Genomic DNA, 17298 nt, shown 5'->3' on the forward strand with positions numbered 1-17298 from the left:
ATTTTTATTTTTGTGTAATTATGAATATCCGGATTAGCGTATATTCAGTTTAATTAATCTTCTAAAATTCCAAAGTTAACCATCCAAGTTTCTAATAATTTTAAAATCTATGGCATTCAAACTAATAGTTTCTAAAAATAAATTCAATGACGAACTAATTGAATTACACCAGAGTTAGGACCAATGAATTATTGTGTGGCTCTATCCTGGATGTTACTTTCCAGCAGCTGTCCTCTAACTCTGGTGTGTGGAATTATTGAGAGGAGGTGAAACTCTGCTTGTGCTTACTGTATGTTACTTTCCAGCAGCTGTCCCTCTAACTCTGGTGTGTGGAATTATTGAAAGGAGGTGAAACTCTGCTTGTGCTTACTGTCCTAATCAAATCCATTTTATCCGTTAATGGGTTGCCTGAAATCACCATCGCATCCGTGCAAATGCTGTACGAGTAGATTTTTCCAGAGAAACTCTGTCGGTACAGTTGCATTAGAACTGCTCAATTTCAACTGTATCCAATATATACTTATGCTCTTACTCTCTCTTGGAATTCAATTCTTCACTACAAAGAGAGGAAAACAAGTCTTGAAGAAGAAGCAGCGATGGTAATGTTTGGTGGTGGGAGTGTTTAGTGGGGAAGGAAAGAAGGTGAATCGAAAGGAATTGTGGTTATATTTGCATGGATTTCGATTCATGAGAAACTTTTGAATACTCAATTGGAACAACATCCATTTATGTTAAAAAAAGTGGTAAGAATATTAATTTATGTAAATGTAAAAATAATCATAAGAAACAAGTTTAATTTGAGCAAGATTTATGTTCTATTTTTTTTTCTTCAAATGGAAAACAATGCAATACAAATATATATTTTGGTTTTTTTGAAAAAAAAATGTTCTGAGACTTTAATAAATTAACATGTTTTTTTTTTAATTTTCCATGAAAAAAAAGAAAATTAAAAAAATTATTTTTTTTTGTTATGGAACAGGGCCTTACATTTCTTAAACAAGAAAAATTAGATTGAGGTGATGGTCAGTCAAGAAATTAGTTAATTATCTCTGACATTACAAGGACTAATTAATTACTTTCAATAAACCACTCAAGTCTTAGTAACAGTTTGCCCTAATTTTTATCATCTGCAATATCATGATCAATTTACTGCGCCTGAGTATAATATGCCCCTGGACCAACTGTGCCAGCAAGGACAGTTTGACCTGCCGATCAGCTTCAGTAACCTGCAACCTTTTCCACTTGTTCTCTAACTTGGAGCTCCTAATAATTGTATAAAGTGTTGAGAGTGGGGTAATAAACTAATAATTGCATCTTCAAATTATTTTTATTTTAAAATATTTTAAATATATATATATATATATATAATAATAATTTTAAATTAAACAAAACACAATTCTCCAAACGGCACCTTAGCCTTTCCTTCACAAAATTCATTCCAGAACCTAAAATGTATCCTCGAAAAAATGAACTCGAGCTGCAATGACTAATTCAACCCTGATAAAGTGACCAAAATTCATCTCGCTAAGCCTTTTCAGGGGCGTTTGGCTCGAAGGAAGGGGTGGTTTTCCATGGGATGCACATAAAAAAGTATATTTTTTTTAATTATTATTGATATTTAAGCTAACTTGTATATATTTTAAATAATTTTATAAATTTTAAAATTAATAATTATATAAACTTTTAATAATTATTAGTAAACTCGAAATTCATAACACAAACTCATAACTATTAAAAAACAAATTTAAAATTTAATCAATTCAACTTATTTTTATAATTAAAAAAACATGTATTTTTTATTTTTTATAAAATGTTCCTTTTACTTAAAAAAAAATCAATCACATTTCCGAGCCAAATACACATTTTCACTTCGGTCTTAGCAGAACCGTTTAACATTTTCTTCTTCAACTTGGACGTTCTTCTCTCGTTTGCTAGCTCTTTCAGAAAAATCCCTTTACAATTGATGGATCTTCGTACTACGCAAATGATATCCTGGACAAGAAAAATTAAGAAGACGAATCAATATCTGCTAATATACCCGCAGCAGCAGCAGCTTCTCTCACGAGCCATGGAAAGATTTTCAAAAGATTAGGGCAATTACTGTGTCTGCGCTTCAGGCAGGGTTACCAAATCTGAAATCTGGGTCCATGATATCGTTATATACATAAATACATAAACCCTAATTTCCATTTTGCATTAGGATTTCCCTTTTCTTTTCCTGCTCGGAGCTAGTCGAAAAATAAGCCGGTAAACATACATATAGTTTTTTGATTTTTTCTGTAAGTACATAATTAATCCTAAGAGGAAGTGGGATTTTTGACTAAGAACAGAGAGATAATAATCCAAAATGATACCAGTCCATTCCGTGGAACCTAGCGAGTTGGTCATGATCTGTCAAAATATCTGTGTTGTTTTCTTTGTTGAAATTTGAGCAGGAAGAGACCCAGGTGCATGCGCCACTTGGGAACAAACTTTTTTCCAAATAAATAAAAAGACAAGGAGTAGAAGACAGAAAAAGCTTTGGTGCCCAGTTGTAAATGCAGTCTTATGTGATTGTCTTTGCCGGCCAGGAGAGAAAAAAAGCTCAAATAAAAGAATGGATCGTGTTCATCAGAGCTTAAAATTAAAAAAACAAAAACAAATAAAAAATAACACATTAAGTTCAATTATTGATCTTGCCAATTGAGTGTGTTAGATGCTAGCTTTTGAACGGGTGAAATCATATAAATATGGGGGATAGCTCGTCAAATTTGTGCTAACTATTTCTCTTTCTTCGATATCCCTTCCTAAAATATGAAGTTCACTCTACTAAATTCAAATTGGCATAACAACATTAAATTAACAAATGAGGAAGGTGAATTATTATAATAAAAGTTCAATAGTACAGAAAATGAAGATCACAAGAGTTTTTATTATAAATTATAATAGTAATTTTACTTTTAATTTCTCAATTTTTTATTAGTGGATATATATTTTTTTTGACTTTTTTCCACAATGCTATTCTGGTTTTCTCAATTTCCAAGTACAATCAAATAATATTTTTAGTCTCGTAAAAACAAAAAAAAAGAAGCTTTGATTTGGGGGATATTTTTGTATTTTTATATGGATATTTTGTGTAATTAAAAGAACCACAAGAGCATTTTAGTATTTTCATGATGCATTCATTAATTTTTACTTGCAAAAATTACGGGCAAATGTTTCTCACATTCCAGCGAGTGGGCAGCACTTCCGTCATTAAAGAGATGAATACGATGCTTTCCGGCAGCCAAATCTAGAAATTCATCATCTAACTAGATATGTAGTCATACCCTATTACACATGGTGTGGCACATGTAAATAGATAATGGTTGGATTGTCGTCGATGATCAAATGTTTGTATTTTTTTTATCTCTCCTAACAACTAAAGTGCATAATTATCCTTTTTGTTTGTTATTTATAAAGTTATGCATGTTTGTCATTCCCAGGCATAAGTATGGCATGGTTGTTAAACCAAAACAAGGGTCTGACAGACCCAGGTGCACAGGTGGCATGGCTGTCAGACCATACACATGGTTCTATAATGGTTTTTCAACCTAAGTCACTTAGGTCTAAACCCAAGCACCTAGGTTTGGCAACCATATCAGACCCGTGCACTTAAGTCAAAAAAATTAAATTTTTATAGTTTGGACTGTAAAAACAAACACTGTTCATTGAAATGGAATTTTTTATTTATATGCAGTAGAACTTAACTATAATTTTTTTTTTGTTTATGCAACTTATTTTATAAATTTATTATATTAAAAGACGAAAGAATGGGAAAAAAATATTGAATTCTAAGTGAGTTATTTCAAGTCTTCAAAAATAAACTTATCTTTTTTTGTATGCATTATGGATAAAAATATTAATTTTATGTTTCCATCTGAGTATTGCACATTTTTTTAAAGGTTTCATGCTTTTTGAAATTTAAGGTGTTGCATGATCTAATTGTCAAAGTTTGTTACAATGAGAGTTTATTTTATATTATAACTATTAGTATATATGAAAATTTGAAATATATGATCATAAGAGAAAACTTTTGAATTGATACATTATGTTATAGGAAAATAAAATACTATACATGTAAAAAACTTATTTTTCTTTAAACTATCTTAATTTGTACAATTTTGTAGTTATTTCTTCACTAAAATTCGAGATTAATAAAAAAAAATTGAGTGAATTTTACAGAAGCATGTGTTTAATGTCCCAAAATAGAAGAAAGAAATATAGAAAAGATAAAAATATATTTGATTAAAAAGACAGCCAAAAATACAAAATAAATATATTTTTAGAACAATTATAAGTGAATTCCTATACTTTAAAAAATAAGGCGCATGAGTCTAGTTTTTTTCTTAACAATATATTAGATGTCCACAAGGAATTATTAGTTAGATATCCTAAGACCACTCAATATATTTTCACAAGTATTTTGATCCTTAACAAAACTATTACCTTTGTCTGACTCATAAAATTATGTAAATCCTAGACATCAAACCCAAGGTATATAGGTCTGCAACCATTCCAGACTCAAGTGTTTTGGATCTGACAATCATGTTTAGGTTTCGCCTGGCTATTAGATCCAAATGCCTTGAGTTTGTCATTCAAAAAAAAGTGCATGGATCTAGTATGATTGTCATGCCTAAATGCTTGGTCAAAAATAATATTAGAAAATAATAGTACAAAAGAGAACATAAATCTATAATTTGAATTTTTAAGGATCAATTAATTGATTTTATTAAATAAAAGGATAAGTATAATTAACGCTCTCAAGATTACTTTTTGTTGTTTAAGGATAGTTATCAGACTCATCCTGGCCTGATCCAGTGGGTTCAACTTGAAACTCGGGTGACTCATCAAAACCCGGTAAAAATCTGTTTTTTTTTCAAATGTGTTTTTTTTCCTAGCCAGAAACCTTTCTTTTTTCATCTTTTTCAGTTGGTTACTAACATTTTAATGTGGGATAAAAAAACATTTTTAGTTCAAATACTTCAACTTAATAGGATAAGATAATATATTTTTAATGTGGGATAAAAAAAATTGAAATAATCTTTTAACTTATATCCATATAAATTGTTTCTTAATTTTTTCATATGAAATATTAAAACCTCAAAAAAAAATTAATTTTTCTAGGTGACCTGAGTCAACCCGTGTGACTAGGATCAACATGTATGACCCGAGACCTGATCCCCTAGCTGGGTTAACCCACAAGCCAAGTTTGATAACTATGGTCTAACATGATTGGGTCTGGCATATTTGTCACACTAAGGCGTATGAGTCTGGTCTGGTTGTCAAGCTAAGCATCTAAGTCTAGCATGTTTATCACACCAAGGCACATAGGTCTGACATGACTGAGTCTAGCATTATTGCCAGGGTGTCTAGGTCTGGCATGGATGTCAGACCTAAGGTGTCTGAATTTGCATGTGGGTCTGTCAAAGAGATGAGTGGAGATTTAAAAACTAACCCACTTGGTTAGGTTTACTAATATTATTAAAATATTTTTCATACTCTTAATTTTTTCTTTAATTTTTTTTTATAAATTGATATTAACCCTTTGTAGAGTGCACGCTAATATACTAATTATAACTATAATTGATAATATAAAAGTATCGTGGGTGCTAGTGGTGGTGACATTACTACTTACTCATAAAAAAAAGAAAGAAATTATAGCAATGAGTGCACAAAAATCAAGATAAAGAGAGAAAAAGACATCAATATCTTTAAACAACTAATAAGAATTGTGAACAAATAGCTCCATTGAATTTATGATGACAAGAACTTCTAAACATGATCCTATAATAACTACTTCTGGTTAAAAAAAATCTTATTAACATGTCAAAGTTGCTAGTATTAAATTTTATATGTTTTTTAAAATCTGTAATTGTTTGAAATTGAGCATCGCAATTAAATTCTATCATTTAATTTGATAAATTTCAACTAAAATTAATCCTTAAATTTTCAATTTTCACAATTATGTTTTATTTTCAGATTTAAATATATCTATATTAATTTATTGTGAAAAATTAATATGTTCAAATCAAATTTTAGTTGAACAAATATATTCAAAGTATAAAGCCCTCTTAACCATTTTTATAAAACCCTCTTAACCATTTTTTTAAGACATACCCGCTTATTTTTAAATCTAAGTGAACCTATCTAAAGAAGGTATATGTAGAAACAAAAAAAAAATCAACCAATCAAAATTTTCTATTTATTTTAATTTTACTTTATTTTTTTAGATACAAAATTTTCTTTAAGGCAAACTTTTTAAGTAAAGAAACTTTCTCAAAAGCTCTTAAGTGTCCTTCATCTAAGCTTGAAAACTACAAGAAACGAAACTCTATTGGATCAAACCTAAACGTCCTATAAAATTTCTTCAATAACACTTTAGAGACAAATCAAATATACTCTTAAAAGTATCAAATCATGTTTTATACATACATGTCTAGATTCACGTTCTTGCAAGGCACATAAATCTTAGTTTAATTTTACAAACAAATCAGGTCATCATAAATCAAATTCAAAAAAAGAATCAAATTATTGTTTATTCTTTTATAAAATATTTTAAATAGAAATCGTACCCAGTCATATATTTTAATAAAATCAAATATTCATATATGTGTGCTTGCTTAGTATCAAGTACTCAAATTTGTGTCTATAAATTTTTGGCGACTCTACTAAAAATAATATGACCTCTAACAGCTTCAAATTATATATTGTTAGTAATATCACACATATTCCTTGTAGCTCTAATTATGGGATCCTTAACAATATCCGAGTGATCTTTATACAAGGCTAGTTAAAGTTTGGCCTCCCTTATTAATACTTTTGAGTTTGTTCATCAACTTTGCTATTGAGTGAAGTTGAAAGCTCATCGACAAGTGTTGTCAAATTAGCCACTTGATGCATTCAAGTGCTTGGCCTAGCGGTGGAAGGGGCTTGGCTCCTTCCACTGCACCTGGGTTCGAGCCCTGGTGTGCACGCCTGTCACCCCCGTGGTGCCTTACATGCCTACTGGATTTGCAGGGTATCTAATGGGTCGTGGAGATTAATCGTGGTGCGCGCAAGCTGGCCCGAACATCCCACATAAATCAAAAAAAAAAAAAATTAGCCACTTGATCCTCTAAAAATATAGTTTCAGTCATCATCACCGATATAGTTAGTTAGTATGAAGAAGTCTTCACAAGTAAATTGTTGAAATGGCCACCCTGGGTGATGATGGAAAGGTCACGCACCCCACTTGACTTTTATGATGGAGTTACTTGTAATTTTAAACTTGAAGTAGTGAATCCTCTTGCCCATTATGCATTTGATGTGGTTATAGGCTCGAGAATTAGTTTAGTTTGCACATCCAACTCAATGATGGATTTTGTTTTTAATAGGAGGATTGAAGAATCTTTAACGAAGTGTCGACAACCTAACTTAGTAGTCTTGTTGCTTTGGAAATAATAACAGTAATTGTGTTCTTTCTAGTTATTATTGAGAGGTTGTTGAAAATTCTTTTTTGAATGGAAAAGATGAGAGATAGATATTCCTAGTGGAGTCTCAAGGAATTTATAAACATAAATTTAAGTATCTAAAATTAAGCAATCATACATATATAAATATTTAATTTTATTAAAATATAACTATATAAGATCTCTATTTGAAATATTTTTACAAAATAATAAACAATCATGTAATTCTTTTCTTTAATTTGATTTAAGAATAAAATCAAGCTAAGATTTATCTTAATTTGTTGTGTATCTATGAAGCAAAATTTGATGATTTGACAATTTAAAGAGTTTTTTTTATTTGTCTTCGAAGTATTCTTTAAAAACTCTCATGAAATATTTAAACTTTAATCCAAAGCTTTGTTCCTTGTAATTCCAAGAAAAGCTTTGTTCTTTATAGTTTTTTAGGATAAATCTTAGAAGCTTAAGAGCTTTTATAAGGACAATCTTCCTTGAATAGTTTGTCTTAAAAAAAATTTTATATATTTAAGATTTCTACTTCTAGAATATATACAGGAAGATATCTCTTCTTTTTGTGTCCAGGGTAAAGCTCTATATTTATAAAAGCATTCAGGTCTTTTGCAAATCATATATTATTTTATTGATTAATTTTTATTTATGAAATCTTGTATTTATAATAAAATAATCTTAAATATCTCATGTCATACATCAATTTTTTAGTGGTCAAGAAATATACATAGACCATTTATTTTATATGTCATTTATTTAAATTCTAATTTATTTTTTATGTAGAAATAAAAAAAAAATAACACAAATTTTGAATGGTTGAAAAAACAAATTTCTGTACACCCCAAAATAACTGTTTGCCTTGTATCTGAGAGGGTAGACTGATTATTGCCACTAACAAAGCTGTTGCTTCCATGGTATCTCATGAACACTACTGGTTCGTAATTGCGAAAGGCAGCAAAATATTATAGGCGGGCATAGCCCCCTTTGGTTGTAAAATGCAGTAGACGGTAAATCAACTAAATTGGAATATAATCACTACATATGTACAGGGACACCATAAAAAGGGAGGGAAAAAAAGAGAAAAGAAAGGCACAAAAGAGAACTTCAGCACCAGTTATTCACAATAGATAACTTAAAATGGCAAGTTCAAGCATGAACTAGAAGCACAAAGGCGTAAAGCCATTAGACATTGACATACCCATCAACCGTCTGCCTCACTCTCAGTGTTAGATATATCAATATCAACGTACCCAAACTTGACCTGGATTAAAGAAAAGAAGCAAGAAAAAAATAAGATGGTTAGTCCACGATTGAAAATTAAAGGAAAATTCCAGTTCCTGTTTTATGAACATTACTAAGAAAGGGACGAGAGAGAGGTGTTCGTGGAAAGGAGAGATGGATGGCATCTCCCCTGATAGAGACATGAACAGCTTCTGTGCTTTTCTGTTACTGTACATCCGGTCTAGGCTGCCAACCAGCTAGGTAGATCGCTAACCCAACTTTATTCATCGATAAGAAACATGCAGAGAGAGATGTGAAAGTGCATACCATGCATGAATGGTCATGTCGATCAAATATGAAGGGGAAAGGGCATAAAATCTGCAAGTCTTATAGGATTTGATAGATTTATAATATCAATAGCCAAGCATGATAAGATTTGTTTTTTTATGAATTTTGCATTAAGGGGTTGAGAAAGACGAGAGAATTTAAGACTGGAGGTTTTTCTTTTCTTTTCTTTTCGGAAAACTAGCACAGCGCCTGGATTTTTTTGGGTGAAATAGCATGGTAAGAAACTTATTTGGGGATATAACACAATTCATTGAGCTGCGGCACAGCCAAAATAAATTTTAAAGGTTGAAGCAGCGTCATTGCCACATTCTTTAAATTTAAAAAATAAAGTGTTCTTTACATTAATAAAGATGATTATCCCATGCACATCACAAAGCTATTTTATTTTGTTTCTTCCCTCGACCATGTGAATAGAAAGAAATATCATTTTGTGAAGTGCATGGGACAATCATTTTGTAAAGTGCATGGAAAAATCATATGTTCCCACTTTACAAATTAGAAATCACAGATTCCCATGCATAACCAGAATGATATTTCATTATATTCACATTGTCCAAGCAAGAAACAAAATAGATAACATTTATGAAATGCATAGGAAAAACATATTTATTAATGCAAAGTACAATTTGAAACAAAAAAGTTTAAATGCACAAGAATGACAGCAACTTTTTTTCAAATTTAAAGCATTTAAAATTTAAATTGGTCGCAATAACTAAATTATTATTTCCCCAAATAAGTTTCTATTGTGCTATTTCCCCAAAAACATTTGGGCATTATGCAAACAAAAAAAACTCAGAAGACTGGAGCAAAACATGATTTTTTCTGCTTTTTAAAGTTAAAATGGACGACTTTACAGTTATAAAATGCTGTTATTGTCATTCAGAATGAAATGTTGTTACACATAGTATAGTGGTGCAATGAAATAAAGGATAAGACCTTTTTTTTGTTAAACCATCGTATAATGTACTGACCATTATTTAAAACCATGGTAATCAATGCTCAATGGCAAACAATCTTCAGGTCACAAGCTTTTCAATTCTTGATGATTGATGATCCTACATTGGACAAGCGATATTACAGTCTAATTTTATCCTTAAACAAGCTTGTCTCCATAAGTCCAATTAGGATTGCCTACTTTCATGTAGATTTCCACAGAAGTATCCATCTTAAACATAAAAATGAGTTGCTAATTGTAGAACATGATCAGTAAAAGATGATCAGAGTAAAATGAGTTTGAAGTTAATTACTGTCTATCACATTTTCAGTCCATTACATTACTAGATGCATGTTGGCAATGCATATACAACTATGGGAGGCACCGGAAAACTTAATAGAATTAATGAAGCACTGAGGTAGACCAAAGTAAAAGCAACAACTAAAACTTTGCTGTATAATTAGCTTTTGAATTTAGAGCTTACATGATTGAGAATAGGAGAACAATTTTTCTTGAATCAAATGAGGATGCACGCTTATACCTTCTCCATCTGTTGTTTGGTGTATCATGAACTCTCTCAGTGAATGACTTGTCTGTTAAATGAAAGGAATTACTAACACAAAGTAGATTCTCATTTATTGTTGCAAGCATATTCTGCTGGATTAATAATAAATATGAAAAGAGGCGTATGCAAAATCATGGGGACCAGATGCCAGGAGCAGGAGTACGTGTGATAAACAATTTGCATCTCTTAAAAGAATATCACGACAACAAAGTGTCAATCCCAAACTAGTTGGGACATCTCTAAGAGAATGATGGTAACAAATCATATGTGAATAGCAGGTCAGGTAGCTAGCAGTCTTTGACTAGACTATCATGAACATATCCAATTGGATTAGGTGAACAGCAGTGATGTAATGGAGTATGCTTACATGCCTTTAGAAATTAACTTCAGCAATGATGATCCATGATTTGTAAAAAGTTGCATGAATCTCCCACATGTTTTCAGGTTTGCCTGTCTCTGCACCACCCCCTGCATAATGATGTAAGCAAACAAATACCACAATTAGAGGAAGACTGACAAATCTCACATTGAGGCTAAACAAGCAAGCACTTGAAATAAAACAAAACATTGCAGACCATCCTTGGAACTTACAGTTAATGGATCTTCGTTTTCTATACTTCCAACAGTTATACCACCAGATTTGGGTTTTGCAATAGTTTCCATCTCAATATCTATATCCACAACGCATGGTGAATAAGAATCTTCACTTTCCATCTGTAAATCAATGAAGTTATGGCAACTGAATTGAGCATCTAAGCACATCTGCTTCTTCGGTGGTAAAGGAAGCTCTACAAAGCTTAGAAAGGCTAGCTGAGATGTAAATTGTGAAGTGGTCTTGCTTTCCTCGGACAACATCGAAAAATCAAAGACATCTTGGCCCTAAACAAAGGTGAAAAAACTTCAAAAGATATGCACAATTTTAATCATATATGGCTGCTAAATGACCATTATTGACCATCTCATGAGAAAGAAATGAAAGTTTCAATAGGCACAAGGTTCTTCATGAAAGAGCGAAAAGGGAGTGCTAACTCAAGCAGTTAAGGTTAGGATCGCAGAATACTTCGATATGGAAATGACAGAAAAGAGTCACTATTAGCAAAAAAAATTGTGTAAATATTGTCTTCAAATTCCTTATTGGCCTCGTGTAAAAATTTGCAAGACCATATATATCATGCACAGGCCTCTTCATCAATTAGTTTAAAATACCGAAGATTGCAATCTAAACAAACTTAATTAGACAAAGGTATGCCATATCGTTTATACATATGATGATCCTGATCATCTTCATAGTATTCATTAGTTAAAATCTAACAGGACTTACAATCTAAAGAACAAAACTGTGTCGGAGGAATCCCCCTCTGAGACAAAGATCTAAGGATTAGGAATCGTACAAAATAATATGTAGGGTGTCTAGCCTCAATCAGTTCTTCATCCACCAACAGAATAGAATAAACATTAAGTACGATTCAGTTGTCTAGATCCATTGATAAGATTAAGATCTATTCATTTATGAACAGGGATCAATGTTTCCTTGATTCTTCCTATTATAGAATTTCTAGATTCAACATATCGTGCAGTATATGGGTTGCAATCCTTGTCTGCATATCTGTATGTACGTATTTCAATCAACCTGCCAAATAGACACTGCACTGCAGAATGCTAGATCATTTTCTATAACGGACTATTCTAAGTAATGTTGGAAAGATCACCAAGGAATCACGCAAGCATTGTTCCAACGGCATAGACATGAATTTGTCTATAAAATGCAAATATACAAAGAAAAGTATATCCAGTCCCCTAGCATCAACTACTCAGCATTAGAACAACGTTTTAGAAAGATTACTATAATGGCATGATTTTTCTGCCATCAATGACATTCTACCATTATTATGAAAGAAAATGTGTTGGCTAGAGCAAATCGAGGCAACATTTCACCGATTGGCCATCCTATTGAACATCAATTGTTATCTTGTTGGAATTCTTGAATTAGTTAGGACTAGAGGCGGATTTCTGAGCTCAAGGATTGATGATCGGGAGGTAACACTGATTGATCATAGCAGAGCTCCTATTGGCAAACCATCATAGACCAAAAAGGCTTAAGGTGCCAGACAATACCAATTACTATCTTAGCAAAGACGAGCTTACATGTGAATTGCGAAAGGCACATTTTTCTTCAACCGGAAACGACGCCTCATCAATGATTATAGGCAAAGCATCTAATATTCCAACACCAAAAAAAAAGCTTCCATTAGCTTGCTACATGTATTTAAAGCAATTAATCACGTAATAGCTCACTAAAAACACCATTACCTAAAGAACGATGCTGGTTGACATCGTCAAAACTCGGCTTTAGTGACTGGAAATACGAGTCTCCAACAGGCAAATCGCAACTTCCATCAAAATTCGCAGCTGGAAAGTACTCGCTTTCCTTCATGAGTCAAAAAAAATAAAAAAAAATAAAAACAAATTAACTAACGTAAGGGAAGATCTGCTTGGTTACTGAGAAAAAAAAAGTTAGTAAGGATAAATTAAAAGAAGTAGAAACCAGCAAAATAAAACAAAAAATAAGAGCGTGATTAACTAGCTAGAACTAAAATGTAGCAAAAAGGGAAGTTGTAGCAGCCAAGGTTTTAACAAAAAAACAGAGAAAATGGAGCTTCTGAAGCAGAAAATGATCTAAATTCTGACCTTGGTGAAGGAATCAGTAGTCATTGCAGTATGCAGAGCGAGATATTGCAGAGAAAAGGCAACTTCACATGTGTGCGTGAAATAAATATACTAAACAGATAGGAAGGAGCGAGAATTAGAGAATAGAGTAGTCACATTGAAAGAAGAGAAGAGGAGCGGAGCGGAGAGGAGACTCTCTTTATGTGGCAGTGGCACGGGTTTCTGCAGATAAAAATGAAGAGACAGAAAAGACTCAGTTACTGGTGTCTACTGATGACATCTTTAAAGAGGAAGACACATAAAGCTTCTCTTTTTTTCTTATATGACTATATTGCCCCTTCAAAGTCTTTTTATTACTATTATGATTGCTTTCTTTTTTTCTTAATATACGAATACTACTATATATATAGAGAGAGAGAGAGACAGAGAAATATATATATATATAGCACTGTTGCTAAAATCAATAAAAAGTTTAATATTCTGTACTCCACAGTGTTTGTATAGGTTATAAAAGTTGTTTTTTAAAATATTTTTTTATTTAAAATTTTATTAAAATAATATTTTTAATATTAATATATTAAAATTATAGAAAAACACTAAAAAAATTTATAAAATTTATAAAACACAATTAGACCTGAACAATAAATTAAATAAATACCAAGTATCCAAGTTTTGTAAAATTAATTAAATTTTTATTTTCATGGGATTATGAGTTGGAGATAGATTAATTTTTTTTTATTAAATAAGTGTGAAGAATAGTAATAGAGGTTGTTTTCTAATGTATCTTTTATTTAGTAATGTATTAAAATAATTTTTTTATTTTAAAAAATTATTTTTAATATTATCACTTTAAAATAATTTAAATATATAAAATAAATTTAAAATAAAAAATAAATTTATAAAATTACGGTTGAACCGCAACACAGCTTGGGGGGTTCATATGGACTGACATATGACGACAAATTAAAATAGCATAAACAATTCGAAAGCAATCCATATCCCTCCATGATTTGATATATCATTGTTTATTTCTGTCCGCAATTTTTATCTGCCGGCCTTAATATTCATAGGGGGCTATTTTTTACTCGTTATATTTTCTTTAAATATAATATAATATAATATAAATTGTTAAAAAGAATTTTCCATGTCCTGTAATCTCATAGTTGCAATTACTATTATAAAAACTCGGCCTGAGTCTAGGGTAATTAAAATGCTTGTTGATTTAAAATCTAATACAGGTAAGATTTTTTAAAAAAAAATAAAGAAGTAAAAATAAACATGGATAGAAGGGGTTAACTCGATTAATTAACTCATGATCTAATTAAAATTTAATTTGAATTTTTTATGAAATTTTTTTAAAATAATACTATTTTAACTTTACAAAAATTTTAAAAAAATATTGTTTAAAATAAATTTAGATTAACATGTTTAATATATGACCCAGAATTTAATATCAATCAAATTTAATAATTTTATTTTTAAAAATTGTTATACTGTACTATGTTATAGAATTATATAAATATATCTTGAAGTTTTATTTAAGGATTTAAATTATTAGGTTGAATTTTTTTATATGATATTAGAAATTTATTAACTAAATAATTATGAATTTAAATTTTATTATTTTATTTTATTTTATTTGATAAAAAATTAAGTATAAATATTTATGAAATTGAAGCTTACTTGAAAAAATATATTATAAAATTATATGTATTATATGAGAAGCTTACCTAACCCCTTAAACTTTCACGCCATGTATGAATACTGTGGTATTGCCTGTTCTAGGTTAAAAAGGCACCTAGTATTCTATGAACCTCAGCAAACATCGACATCATTATACAGTTCGCGGCCATTATTATCCGTTATTGTAGCTCCTTTTGGTAATTCACTTCTTCAACAACCTTTATTACATTGTATTTTCATTTTTATTTTTATTTTTATTTTTTAACCCTTTTTTTCTTTCTTAATTAATTTTTCTCTGTTTTCATATCAATAAACAATAATAAGTTTTTTCTAATTGGAAGAAAAGGCAATTATTCTCCCACGATGTAACATGTTCGTGCTGTGAGATTCTAAGAAAATCGTCTAATTAATTTGACACTTGTTTTTTAAATAAGATCTTGAATTTTACATATAAAATATACAATTATTAAGAGAATTTTAATATTTAATTAGCTGACATAGATTGATCAGATTAGTCGAGATGGAGTGGGCTTCCAGATATTGTCTTCCTTATCCCAACAAACAACACAAGGGGCAGCGTCCAGCAAGCCAGCAACCCCCGCAAGAGGCATGCCAAACGTACCTTGAGAAAACAAGTCAAATTGTTGGGTTGTCAGGCTGCATTCGGACCATCTCGCATTTGTAGCCATTACACTATCCAACCTCCCACAGCACTCCTGCTGGCATGCGGCATCCATTTAAATCCCTGCCGACACTGGACTGCTTACTCTCCTCAAATAAAGAAGAACATTTAATTTTATTGCACCTCTTCCCGTATAAACAGAAATATTATACATTCTGGTAATAAAATAAAATACAATAAAATAAACAATAATGATAAACACTTCAAATTAGCTATCCAATCATGGAACACGTGCCAAAAAAAAGTTTATATATTTTGGCACAAAATTGTCTAAAACTAACTCCTTTCGGCAATACATAACATGTATGGTAACGGTAACGTGGTTATAATTATTTTTTAAAGTTATGTTCGTGCTGTGAGATTCTCAGAAAATCGTTTAAATAATTTGACACTTGTTTTTTTTAAATAAGATCTTGAATTTTGCATATAAAATATACAATTATTAAGAGAATTTTAATATTTAATTAGCTGACATAGATTGATCAGATTAGTCGAGATGGAGTGGGCTTCCAGATATTGTCTTCCTTATCCCAACAAACAACACAAGGGGCAGCGTCCAGCAAGCCAGCAACCCCCGCAAGAGGCATGCCAAACGTACCTTGAGAAAACAAGTCAAATTGTTGGGTTGTCAGGCTGCATTCGGACCATCTCGCATTTGTAGCCATTACACTATCCAACCTCCCACAGCACTCCTGCTGGCATGCGGCATCCATTTAAATCCCTGCCGACACTGGACTGCTTACTCTCCTCAAATAAAGAAGAACATTTAATTTTATTGCACCTCTTCCCGTATAAACAGAAATATTATACATTCTGGTAATAAAATAAAATACAATAAAATAAACAATAATGATAAACACTTCAAATTAGCTATCCAATCATGGAACACGTGCCAAAAAAAAGTTTATATATTTTGGCACAAAATTGTCTAAAACTAACTCCTTTCAGCAATACATAACATGTCTGGTAACGTGGTTATAATTATTTTTTAAAGTATTTTTATTAAAAAATATTAATAATATTTTTTATTTTTTAAAAAAATTATTTTTAAATCAACACAATAAAATAATATAATAACGTAAAAAATACATTAATAAAAATTTAAATATTTTTAAAATATAATATTTAAAATTTGTTTGGCTAAACATTTACTGTATTTATTATTTAACAATTACAATATATTGTTTGGTTATGAATTCAGCTGTGATTTTCATGCATAGACCCTACCATTATTTATGTTAAAAAAATTGTTTTATTAAAACTGAAATTACATGCTTCTCTCATAGTATTCCTACCTCTCTATTGCTTCTTACACACATCATATTAATTAATTAGCATGAACAGGGTAGCCAGCTCTATTGTTCTAATCGTATGAGTTCCCGTACAAAGCTTAAAATGTATTGAAATGAGTTTAATTCAATAAAATAAAAATAAAAAATATTTTTTATTTTTTTAATTATATTTTATTCAAAAAAACTAGTGTTTAACATTATTTAATAACATTATATAAATTAGACAAAGATTGTTTGATAATGTGACATTTGTAGAATTTGAATGCAATTCTATTTTTATTCCTGATTATATTTTACTTGGTATTGTTACACGTCTATGAAATCAAAAAAACTATAGTTATTGTCGAATGTTTTTCATGCATGATGGAATTGTAGATAATTTAATAGAATAATAAAAAATATTATATATAAAGTATTATTTATTTCATGAT

General features: G+C 30.5%; 1 protein-coding gene across 2 annotated transcripts; it reads right to left on the reverse strand.

Moving 5' to 3' along the window:
* Positions 1-8421: 8421 nt before the first annotated feature.
* Positions 8422-13490, reverse strand: LOC105124466 (adenine deaminase). Of its 2 annotated transcripts, none has more exons than XR_842050.1 (7): positions 13232-13490; positions 12854-12971; positions 12689-12759; positions 11135-11422; positions 10911-11011; positions 10463-10571; positions 8422-8736 (listed from the first exon to the last, which is right to left on the reverse strand). XR_842050.1 is itself a non-coding variant. In XM_011024492.1 (7 exons), the coding sequence occupies exons 1-7, from the start codon at positions 13253-13255 to the stop codon at positions 8658-8660; spliced, it is 786 nt and encodes a 261-aa protein (XP_011022794.1). In that variant the 5' UTR covers positions 13256-13489; the 3' UTR covers positions 8422-8657. The 2 variants fall into 2 exon arrangements, 1 of the variants encoding a protein (XP_011022794.1); XM_011024492.1 differs by having other exon boundaries at positions 10915-11011; positions 13232-13489.
* Positions 13491-17298: the final 3808 nt, after the last annotated feature.

Source organism: Populus euphratica, unplaced genomic scaffold, assembly GCF_000495115.2.
Source record: "Populus euphratica unplaced genomic scaffold, PopEup_1.0 scaffold35.1, whole genome shotgun sequence".
Classification (NCBI taxonomy): domain Eukaryota; kingdom Viridiplantae; phylum Streptophyta; class Magnoliopsida; order Malpighiales; family Salicaceae; genus Populus; species Populus euphratica.